Below are 12,072 nucleotides of genomic sequence, written 5' to 3'. Positions count from 1 at the left end.
ACAATATGAAGAAAAACAACTTTAATGATATGAATTGAATTCACAGAAAAAAAGTTTTAGAATTAAATTTATTTATTTGTACACAATTGTAATAGAAAATGTATTTAAATCAACGAAGAATAAGATATGCAAATAAATGATGAACAATAAATAAATAGAACATTTTTTGCACCATATTTTTGTCACCAGTAATTTTAAAATACTATATAAGAGATAATATTTATAATTTATATATTATAATTATGTAATAAGATATTTATCTAATCTTTCAAAGATTGGGAGGGTCTGAATTTATGTATAGCCTGTAAGCTTTAGGGGTTATAGAATCATATGCTAGTGAGGTTTTAAAAATGGCAAAAAAATATTTTAAAAATATCACAACTTTAGTTTTTAAACGCATATTTTAAAATGAAATCTGCATATCTTCAAATTAATTAAAATGCGCCAAAAAATGGCTAAAACCTTAATTTTTGCAACAAGATGGTTCAATATTTTGTTATTTAAAAATTTGACTCTTTTATACAACAGAACTCAAAGTTTGAAATGTATAAACATTGATGTTCTAAATAATCCGTTGTCCGAGTTTAATGAATTTGAGCCGCGTCTCAAATCCCTCAAAAATCGGTTTCAATTGAGCGCCAGCATAAATCTTGAAAAACTGAATACAGTTTAAGTTGAACCAATCATATTTGAGCCGCGGCTTAAGTTTAAATTCTTTAAATTCGGCCTCGCAATTAATATTATTTGATTGAAGACTTCAAGTCGTCTTCGACTTTAGAAATAGTTTCCGGCATTCATGTTGGGAAACCTAATTTTAGAAAATATTTTCATTAAACAATAACCACAAAATAGCCCTACACAAGCCAATTCTAAAATGTGGTCTGCCATTTTTTACTGTCAGAATAACCGGAGAAATTAAGAATTTTGTTTAGATTTAAATTTATTAAATAAAACCATGTTTGTCTGTTTCTGAACGAAACCATCCATATCTCCGGAAATTTTCAAAGCACAGGAAGGCAGACCACATTTTGGAAATGGCAGGATTATGGCAGGATTATGGCAGGATTATGGCTAAATGATAGAAAGATTAGAGTAAGAAAGTACGTCTGAATTTCGCTTATGATCAATTGTTGCTCTTTTTAATTTTTAATCTTTAAAACATTTTGAATCCAATTTTTATGATTATTACATAATTTTTTGTTCTAGAAAAAGTTCTCAATTAAAAATTGGTCACAGTTGATTAACAATTTTAAAAAGTGATTCAATGAAAATATAAATTTTTTATTTGAAAATTTATTCCTGCAATGCAGAAATTATACATGGTATCCATTTATAAATTATTAATTTAGTATACGGGGTGTGTTTAAATAATAAGAAAATTAAATTATAAATTCCCCCCTTATTAAGACCAAAAAGTCTAATAAAAATCAACTGCGACTTTTCCTAGCTTAAAAAGTGTTGAATTTTGTTCATTTCTCCGTGGTTTCAAAAGCAAAGCATGCGCAATTCATTTTTGCGAAGAAACCACACTCACTTTTTGGTACTTTTTGGTAGCTCTAGTCTTATAAATTTTAAAATGTAACGCGCTTGTTTCTAGCTGAAATTTAAAAGGAATAGCAAAATACTGCTTGATTTTTGCATGAGAGCTAAGCACATCTTAGTTTGCAGTGATTGTCGGATCACTAGAAATTAAGATTACAGTCCTTTCATGTAACATCTGCTTATAAATTCAGAAAGAGCAAAACCAAACTAAATTTTATTTTCGTGCTTTGTATAATATTATAGGTTTTCTGGTCTCAGCCCCTTTTATCCATAGATTAATAACAATACAGATAGAACATTAGACGTCGTCTTTTCAAGATTTAGAGTTTTTTGTTTACAATAACCCTGAAGCAAAGCCCAAAAGAGTTACGCGCATGCCTGGTTGATGACAAGACAGATCAAGAGAGCCGTTTTAACTCCTTTGGGCTTCTGCCTCAGAGTTACTGTGAACGAAAAATCCCTAAATCTTAAAAAGACGACATCTAGTGTTCTGTCTGCATTGTTTTTCTATACTTTAATCCAATAAATTTATTGTAATTCGGTCAAATATGAAAGTTTTCAATATTTTAGAAACCTTCATAATCAAATATTTAGGATTCTATTTTTATCTTTCTTATTTTACAGAGAGTAAAGTCTTTATAGATAGAAAAGTTGTACTTCACTGTAAACTCCCATAGATAGAAAAGTTATACTTTACTGTAAACTCCCATAGAAAGACTAGCTGTTCTTTACTGTAAACTCCCATAGATAGACTAGTTGTACTTCACTGTAAACTCCCATTGATAGACTAGTTGTACTTCACTGTAAACTCCCTTAGATAGACTGGTTGTACTTTACTGTAAACTCCCATAGATAGACTAGTTGTACTTCACTGTAAACTCCCATAGATAGACTAGTTGTACTTCACTGTAAACTCCCATTGACTAGAATAAGGTTTTAGGGACATATCCTCTTAAAATCGTTAACTGATTAAAATTTAAATTAAATTAAATTAAAATTTAAATTAAAATTGAATTGTGATAAATTAAGTTCTACATTTATGAGAAAAATTGTTCACAGCTTTATCCGCAAGTTACAAGAAAATAGATTCATAAAACATATATTTTCAGTTTAATTATAAAAGTTTAAAGGTTAAAACATAATAAACTTGGTGAAGAGAAAACTTTGAAACAAAGTCCTAAGTTTATGAAGCAAAGAGACTTAAATTATAGAAACATTTAGATTTTAGTAAAAAAAACTAGAATTTTAAACTTAAAGACAGGGATACCCATAAAACCTAAAAAACCTTAAAGGATGACCGTAGAGAATTTATTTAGTCTAAATTATAGCGGTCAATTGGAATTGCAGCTATAAACGTGTTTTTTAATATTCATAGCAAAATTATTTCTTTGTTTATTAAAGAATTGTTGTTTTTTACAAAGTTCAAAATTTTTTGTTTGTTTAAAAAATTTAGCATTTATGTTTGTTTACAAAGTTCAGTATTTGTGTTTGTTAAAAAAGTTCAGTATTTTTATTTTGTTTAAAAAGTTCGGATTTTTTGTTTGTTTACAAAGCTTAGAATTTGTGTTTGTTTAAAAGTTCAGAATTTGTGTTTGTTTACAAGTTCAGAATTTGTGTTTGTTTTCAAAGTTGCAAATTTTAATTTGTTTACAAAGTTTCAAACTTTTGTTTGTTCACAAAGTTCAAATTTTTTGTTTGTTTACAAAGTTCAGAATTGTTGTTTGTTTACAAAGTTTCGCATTTGTGTTTGTTTACAAAGTTCAGTATTTGTATTTGTTAAAAAAGTTCAGTATTTTTATTTTGCTTAAAAAGTTCGGACTATTTGTTTGTTTACAAAGCTTAGAATTTGTGTTTGTTCACAAAGTTCAGAATTTGTGTTTGCTTACAAAGTTCCAAGTTTACAACGTAAAATAAATAGTATTTTTATTTGTTTAAAAAGTTCAGATTTTTGTTTGTTTACAAAGTTCCAAGTTTACAAAATAAAATAATTAGTATTGTTTACAAAATATTACTAGGGATAAATCATAGACATCATAAATATTATATACTAAAATGAGATATAATGTTAACACAATAGAAATACATATTTAATATGTTGTTGAACATTTTTCTATTTTCATTTTTTTACTTAATATTGAATAATGAGGCAACCACCCCCCTTTATAACTTTATAATAGCAGCTATTTACAATTTGACCCCAGGAAAGGTTTATGGCCAGTCAACTTGTAATAATGTAATCTAGAAATTGAGTCTTTGCCACAAACTCTGATTTTCTAATCCCTGTTCCTTTTCAACCCTATGTCGTAGACGTTAAATATTTATAACTGTAAATTCTGTTGAATCAAATGATCTAAGTTTGTAACATGTAATGTGTACACTATAAGGTTGCAAACATGTAGGTTGTGGGAAGATTCTACCAATGATAACAAAACAATGTACGAGAGGCCTGCAAATAGCTAGATCAGCAAAGAGCTATATTATTCGAGAAAGATAAACGCGAAGATACCCATTAGGGTGTAAGTTGATGCTCCAGCAAAAAGGGGACATCGTTTAGCGAAAACAAATTTTTCGCATCTCGTTCGCTCCCAAAAAAAATACGAAAATTTACGCTATTTTCACGAAATATCTACTCTGTTCTGCAAAAGAATGTGAAAATTTCGATATTTTTTTACTTTGATATTGCAGCAACTGTATAAAAAGTAAAAATCGGTGTTTGGAAGTATTCAGAAGGGATTGGGAAGAATTATAAAGATCATAGAAAAAGTTGGCACAAATTTGTTTTATTTTAAATCATTGCAGAACAAGAACTTTTTGTAAAAAACAGTTCCGCGGCAAGTTTTAAATCTTGGAAGCTATCAACCTCGTGATTTGTTCCACACTTTTTAATTTAGCTCTTTGAAGATATGTAAATTTGATATGTTTAGGTTTACTGACACCACCGGGCCTCTTGCATAGAGCTGGGAGAGCTTTTTTTTCTTTTTTTTTTTAAATAATAACAAATTGAATACTTTATCATTATCAGGTACTTCGTCTTTGTATGGATCTTCTTTCACAGTATTCATAATATTTTTTCCAGGAAAATTATTTTAGATTTAAAGTTCTTTGTTTGAGCCACTGTTTGGTTTGGTTAATCTGCTCGTCTATAGAGCTGGTATTTAGTCCAGGGGGGAGTTTTGTAGAATCTGAAAATTATTTAAAATCATGAATTCTTTTTTAAGATATATGTTTGAGTCTTTGCCACAAACTCTAATTATATAATCCCTATATTTTTGCAACCCGATGTTGTAGTAGATATTTTAAACTATGATTTCGGCTGAATTAAATAATTTAAATTTGAAATTTCAAAGGTTATAAGGATATAGAGATTAGAAAATTCGAGCGTGTGACAAAGACTCAATTCATTTTATTTAATATTACAGAAAGAGAAGTCATGTTCCTAACCTACACGGTTACTCACAAAGAATGAGATTTCAGAGACGACTATACGGAATTAAATCAGTATTTTTTTATGTATGAATGGTCAAATTATTAGTTTACAATAATAAAATCATATATTTAGAGTTTTAGGTCGTCCTTAATGTATCATCCTTTGTGTAGGGTTTTCTTTTCTAAAAATTATTCTTTCGTTCTTAGAAAAAAAAATATCGTTTTTGAACACGAACAACTCGTTTTGAACTTTTATTAAAAAAGGGAGATAAGTTTCCGAATGTTGTTAAAAAGAGTGTTCGCGAAAAATGAAAGGGGCTTACGGCGAAAAATCGCTTTAAATCGCTACTAATCTTACTTCTGTCTGTTACGTCTGTTACCGAAGAAAATAGCGTCCATACATATTCAGAAAGGTATTACTCGGATCGTAAAAAAATCAATTGATTTTCCAACTAATCATTCAGATATTACACATTGAAGACACACATTGAGGACGCACATTGAAAACGCACATTTAGGGCGCAAATTGAGGACACGCACTGAGTACGCACATTTAGGAAACGCACGGAGTATGAACATTTAGGACACACATTAAGAACGCACATTTAGGACGCTCATTGAGAACACGGAATTAGAACGCATATAGAGGACGCATATTGAGGACGTACATTAAGGTTGCATTATTAAGAATGCACTATTGAGTAGGTTCAGGACGCACGGTTCATTTCAAGTACCGGGCTGGACTGCTAGTCAGCTAGATCAAGCTGTACAGTACATGTACAGACTATATTAGGAAAATCTGAACATTACACTATAAATGAATCATCCCCTTTTACAGAAATTTACGAGAAGAGAGTGATATCGGGGTATATTCTATATTAGAATTATAACTTACTTTTTTTAATTGGTCTTGCCCTAAAACCATTTTTAATTGTTTACCTGAAAACCGGTTTATGGTTCCACGTACAACTAGATTAGGATCAGATGTGTACAATGTGTTTAAAATAGTCCCGTTTCTTTCCCCTCGAGAGAGACGGACTCCATTTCTGTTTTCAGCATATTTAGATCTAATTATCAAAATTTACTATATTTCATTGATGTTCAAAAGAAATGAATTTATGAATAAATTTTCATTCACAACAAAAAAAGATTAAACAAATCAACTAAATTGGATGAATAATAAATAAAAACTCCCAAAAATGGAAATTGTATTCTGATTTATATTGAAGCAGCAACCCACATGTTTGATTAATAATGAAGAAAGACAAAAAAGTGTACAATCTAATTTTTTGGATGATTTTTTCATCATATTTTTCTAAACTATTTTTCAAAAATTGTGCATAAAGAAAAAAATTTCTCTCGATTTTTAGATATTGATTTAAATTTTCCTTTCAGATGAGTGAACAGCTGACGGATTAAACCACGTGTTAGTTCTGCAGAATGCCGCGCTGTTTTTTCTAAATGCCGCACTAGGTGGGCTGGTTCCGGTGAAAGGCGCAACACTTCGCTCTAAAGTGTTCAGGCGATGAACAAGAACAGCCAAGGACTTGTTGAATTCTAAAAATACAAATTGTTGAACAAATTCAAAACTGCAAGATTATTTCAGTTAATACCACGTAAATGGAAACTAGACATAATTTCTGGTAACCCTTCATTTTCAGAGTGACATATCCAATTTACAAGGTTACCTGAAAATTCATTATCTTCATAAACCACATGACATCATTTGCATATATATATGTATACATTAAAGATTCTAACGTCGCTTAATTTTCAGCTTTGAAAATAAGAATAACTCCGTAGTTGATGATTGGAGTAGGTTAAAAGGGTGCCCCGTTGTTAATCCAATATGCAGCTCTATAAAAGGATAATCCCTGCAAATTATGCCAATACTGTCCAATATTAATGAAAATAATTTTTGTTTTTATTTTATTTACCAGCAAATGATGACTCATAAACACTGTCTACATCACTCTCAAGTACTCGAGCTGACACAGCAGGTCCTTAATATTCAACATAATCAGATCCAATTAAACATTTCCTTCATTTCTTCTCCAGAAGAAGTTTCTTGAAAAATGTGAGAAGGGTTATGTTTACTCTTATTACTGTCTTTCTAAAGTATTTCAATATTCTTATCTTACTTTGTTTGGCTGATGTTCTTCTGTTGGGGATCAAATCCAACTCGTATTCCGAACTTGAGCTAGAACCTAAAAGCATCCTATATCATATGTATGTCACGAGAGGTTCTACAAAAAACGCCGTTTTGACGTTTATTGGATACAAACAGTCAAACAAACACGTAGAAAAGATTTTATAAGGTTTGCATACAACTGACTCTCTAGTCTCTATATTGATAAATCTATGGCCTGTATACACCTGGCTGTCTAGTCTGTATAATGATATATCTATGGTCTGAATAAACCTGGCTGTCTAGTCTGTATATAGATAAATCTATGATCTGTATAAACCTGGCTGTCTAGTCTGTATATAGATAAATCTATGGTTTGTATAAACCTGGCTGTCTACTCTGTTTATTGATAAATCTATGATCTGTATAAACCCAAATGTCAAGTCTCTATATTGATAAATCTATGATCTGTTTAAACCTGAATGTTAAGTCTGTAAATTTATAAATCTATGATCTGTTTAAACCCGAATATCAAGTCTGTATATTGATAAATCTATGATCTGTATAAACCTGGATGTTCTCTTGAAGTTTCTGCTTCATCTTTTAAGTCCAGCTTAAGCCGCAGTTCTCTAATTTCCTCCTGAAGTTGTTGAACAATTTATTGGAAAATTAAAAAATGTCTGGAATCATGAAGTTTAAAACTGAATCATCTTCAACATTTGGTTTTTGATAAACATATAATTTTAAAGGCATTGAAAACGTAATTTCAATGTGCCTTTTTCTTAGAGAGTGCCAAATTTTCTAAATTTTTAAACGTGTACTGTCAATCGATCATTTAAAGGTTTAGAGGGTGTTTTCAGTACGCTTTATAAGACTTCAAAAAAAACTATATAAGACTAAAAAAATTCATAAATAAATCAATAGAAGTTCAACTTTATGATGGTTCATGCCAATTGTCGGAAGAATAGGACTGCTGAACTTCACAATTGATTTGAAGTTACAATCCATTAATAGAGTCTCAATCCTGATTAACAAAGGCGCCCTAGAAAGAATTATTTCTAGTCAAGAATTAATGTAATATCCAAGTGTTTTTCTAAGAAATTCGAGTATTTCAGTTCTGACGATATCCTCCCTATTATTTAGAAGTTAAAAAAATAAGTGGCACGAGTAGCCCTCAATTGTTACCTCAAGTCCCTCGACTTCCCTCGCGAACTCATTCTTCATCCGGTCCTTCACCGTTGATATCTCCAGCTCCAGTTTCCGCTCAAACATCGTCTTCGTATCCTCACCCGTCCTCGGAGATTCGTCCTTTTCCTCAGCCGTCTCAGCAGATTTGTCCTCTTCCACGCTCGGAGATTCAACCTTTGCATTCCAGGTTTTCAAATTCTTTTCAGATATTCTTGAAAGTGATTTATTCTTTTCCTCCGTCCAGACAATGTAAAGAATTTTTCGAAATTTTTCAAATTTTTTATAAATAAATTATTCATAAAATATTTTGTACATTAACCTAAAAATGAGTTCTATCGCAAAGAATCAAATTTTTCTTATTTTTTCTAAAATCATTTTTATAAAATCTAACCATGAATAACAAACTATTAATTTTAAATTAATTAAGCAAAAATATTTTGTTAAATTCTTATGTAAGACAATATTCAATTTATTTTGAAAATCAAATTAGATTTTATTATCTTAGTGTCTCATATTTCTTCCTTATCTATATTTATACTTTATACAACAAAAAGCAAAACTGTTAAAAGATAATACAGGCTAATAAGAAGAAATATGTATATTTTATAATACAGTTGTTATACAAGCGTATTTTGTTTTACAGCTGGCCAAACGGCTGACCAAATCGGCTGACATTTTTTTTTAAAGGACCATGGGTAACCAGGGGGTGACAAAGACTAAACATAAATAAATCTTCTTTTAAAGATATAAAAACAACGATATCTTTTTCATTGTAACTCAGATAAAGGTTTAAAGGGTATCCGTAGTAATCGGAAAAGCCACTTTTGAAATGAAAAAATAAAAGATAGGCAATTATTTTCGGCGATTCGTCGTTGTTAATATCAACACAATGAAGACGACTTTTGATTTCAATTCTTAATTTCTACCAAGCTTTCTAACAGCATGGATACACATAAACATTAGTTTACACCTTCTCTTTGTTTACTTGTAAACTAGTAATTTGATAAAATTGAAAAGTCTTTATGGTATTGATATAAACGCCGACCTAGCTGTTTTATATTACATATGAGTAAAAGGAATATACGTCTTTTAAGTTTTCCAAAATGTAGTTAACCTTCCTTATATATTTTATAGAAATAACAATCTTTTAGTTTTTGGGAAACTTCCCATTTTTAAGACACCGTGTAGACTGCACAAAGTTTTTAATTCATCTCAATCTTTGAAAAGTTGGACCGCGGGATAAAATGTATATGGGCCGGGATAAAAAGAATATGGTTGGGCCGGGGTAAAAATGTAATGGGCCGGGATGAATAGAATATGGTTGGGCCGGGGTAAAAAAGTTAGTTTTTTGTTGTTTAAACTTTTACCTTGTTCGTCAAATGTAATTCTCGTATTTCCTCCAGTATTTGGTTCCTTTGAAATCAGAAACCCACTTTAACATTAGTAAAGATTCGTCTTGATTTACGCGGCAATTATTAAAAATTCGTCTTGATTTACGCGGCAATTAGTAAAAATTCGTCTTGATTTACGGGGAAATTAGTAAAAACAGAAAAGTTCAACTTACCATGACATTTTAAAGGGAGTGACCGGCTATGTAAGGTAGTTGAACTGAGTATGCAGTGTTGTGAAAAGCTTCTTTCGGATTCATTTGAGACATATTAAACTTTTTAAAGATCTGTAAATCCTGAGTTTGAGCGCAAATTCGACGTTCAAAACTCCTACTTTGGGGGTGGATACGTTTTCAGAATTAGTTTTTTTTAATTATTAAATAACGACGACGAAAAATAAAGTAAAAATCATACAGTAGTCTAATTAGATGGTTGGGAACATATTTCTCAAAAGAAATTTGTCAATAAATAAATGCTAGAATCAATTATTTCGTTTTCATCATTATATTGAATTTCTTGTTTTCTTTGAATTTATTCGTAGATTTCTTCAAATTCTTTAAATTCGTCTTTTCAATAATAATTCTAGAAAATCTGCAAAAAATCATTGAGTAATGAGAAACCAGAATAATGAGGCAAATAGAAACTAATAATTTAACAAGATTGCTTATTTTTGATGATTAAATTAATTTTTATTTTCTCAACATGTTCCTATACATGACGTCTGTAGATTATTGTAGAACTTTTTTACATTTAATGTCGTCGTTATTTAATAATTTTAAAAAAACTAATTCTGATAACGTATCCACACCAAAAGTAGGAGTTTTGAACATAGAATGTGCGCTCAAACTCAGGATTTACAGATCTTTAAAAAGTTTAATATTTCTCAAATGAATCCGAAAGAAGTTTTCCACAACACGGCATACTCAGTTCAGCTACCTTACAGAGCCGGTCACTCCCTTTAAAAATAATACTTTAAATGTGGAAAAACACTTTATTATTCTGTTCAAAGTCTACTTTGAAATTCCGTTAATTTTAAAAAAGTTGTTGAACTAAATACTAAGTTATTTACTATATAATAGTATAGCCATGTGGTCAAACAGCTGGAGCGAATGGGCTACCCGGGAACATAGGCTAGAAAAATTCTAACATTCGTACTTTTCAAAAATCAAATTATTTTCAAATATCACAATTTTTTCCATTTGTTATTCCACGGGCAACGCCGGGATCTTCAGCTGGTTAGTTACATGGTTAGTGATTGTCGACTGTTGATTTCATGATAATTTTTTTACCAAATTATTTTTTAAAAATATTTTAAAATGGGTTTCCATCTTGCCTTAGTTCTTCAATTTCGTTTTTCAAATCTGTTTTTACTTTTTCCTCCAGATTTCTAAACAAAAATGAAAATAAATGTAGAATTCAAATCGAAAATCATAAAAATAGTTGAAAATCAACCATAACAACAAATAAAAAAACAATTTATCCAAAATAAAAAATAATATTTAAAATATTTTTTTTTTAATATTTTTAAATCTTTAAGTTACCTCATAATTGTCTTGCCTTCTTCTCTTTCTTTCTCAAATAAATCCTTTAGATCGTTTCTTCTTTTCTCCTCTTCGTCTTCCCTTCTCCTCCCCTCCTCCTCCCTGCTAGTTAATTCTTCTTTTCTTCTCAGTTCTGCTCTCTCCACTTCCCTCCGTTCAATCTCTTCATTCAGTTTCTCAAGATCTCGGTGAGTTTTAATACTCACCGTCTCCTAAATTTTAGATATCTATATAAATTTGGCTTGGGTGTCTGTTTGTTTGTATCCAAATAATCGGGCCAAAATTTGTTGTAGGATCTCGCGTGACCCCGTGGAAGGTTTATGAATGATAAAATTTTGAAAGTTTTCTTTTTTTGAAAATGCGCGAAAAAATATTATGAAATCGGCAAACTTTCGTTTGTTTTTGTTTTATACTGTACAAAGAAAAGATGCTAACAGATAAAGCCCTAATTAAAAGTTGAAATATAAGATTAAAAGCCTTGTAAATTAAAAGTTAAGATGCATTTTGGAATTATAAAGAAAAAAAGGGATGATTGTCATGTTCCGGTCTTGATTTTTTAAAGGATGAATTTTCGTGGAATTATGAAGAAAGTTATTTGGATTGTGAGAGAAAAAAGCTGTTTATGATACAGTGAAACCGTTAATAACGAATACATCGAAAGAATTTATCAAATGTCGTATTCTTCACTTTCTGTTAATGTAATGTTGCAGATATTTAGTTTTTTAATTAAATGATTATATGGAACTCTTTAAAACTGTTCCCGCATATTCATGGCTATTTATTTATTTTCGCAAATACTGAAATTTACGTAATATAGAACTCATTGAAAAATTGTCAAGACGACATTTGATAAATTCTT

The 12,072-nt window shown here is 30.2% G+C and overlaps 1 protein-coding gene across 1 annotated transcript in view; it reads right to left on the bottom strand.

The window, feature by feature from the left end:
- Positions 1-3,689: 3,689 nt before the first annotated feature.
- Positions 3,690-12,072, bottom strand: part of LOC111706398 (centrosomal protein of 164 kDa) — a gene marked incomplete in the record, with an annotated part of 28,517 nt that continues 20,134 nt past the window's right edge. Inside the window, 10 exon segments of the mRNA XM_023479269.1 lie at positions 3,690-4,724; positions 5,908-6,014; positions 6,357-6,525; positions 6,906-6,971; positions 7,110-7,175; positions 7,667-7,736; positions 8,282-8,458; positions 9,652-9,697; positions 11,006-11,059; positions 11,214-11,425. Coding sequence (XP_023335037.1) covers positions 4,624-4,724; positions 5,908-6,014; positions 6,357-6,525; positions 6,906-6,971; positions 7,110-7,175; positions 7,667-7,736; positions 8,282-8,458; positions 9,652-9,697; positions 11,006-11,059; positions 11,214-11,425 — 1,068 coding nt within the window.

Source organism: Eurytemora carolleeae, unplaced genomic scaffold (assembly GCF_000591075.1).
Source record: "Eurytemora carolleeae unplaced genomic scaffold, Eaff_2.0 scaffold230, whole genome shotgun sequence".
Classification (NCBI taxonomy): Eukaryota; Metazoa; Arthropoda; class Copepoda; order Calanoida; family Temoridae; genus Eurytemora; species Eurytemora carolleeae.
The sequence above is the reverse complement of the archived record's forward strand: the minus strand, read 5'-3'. Positions and strand labels throughout refer to the sequence as shown.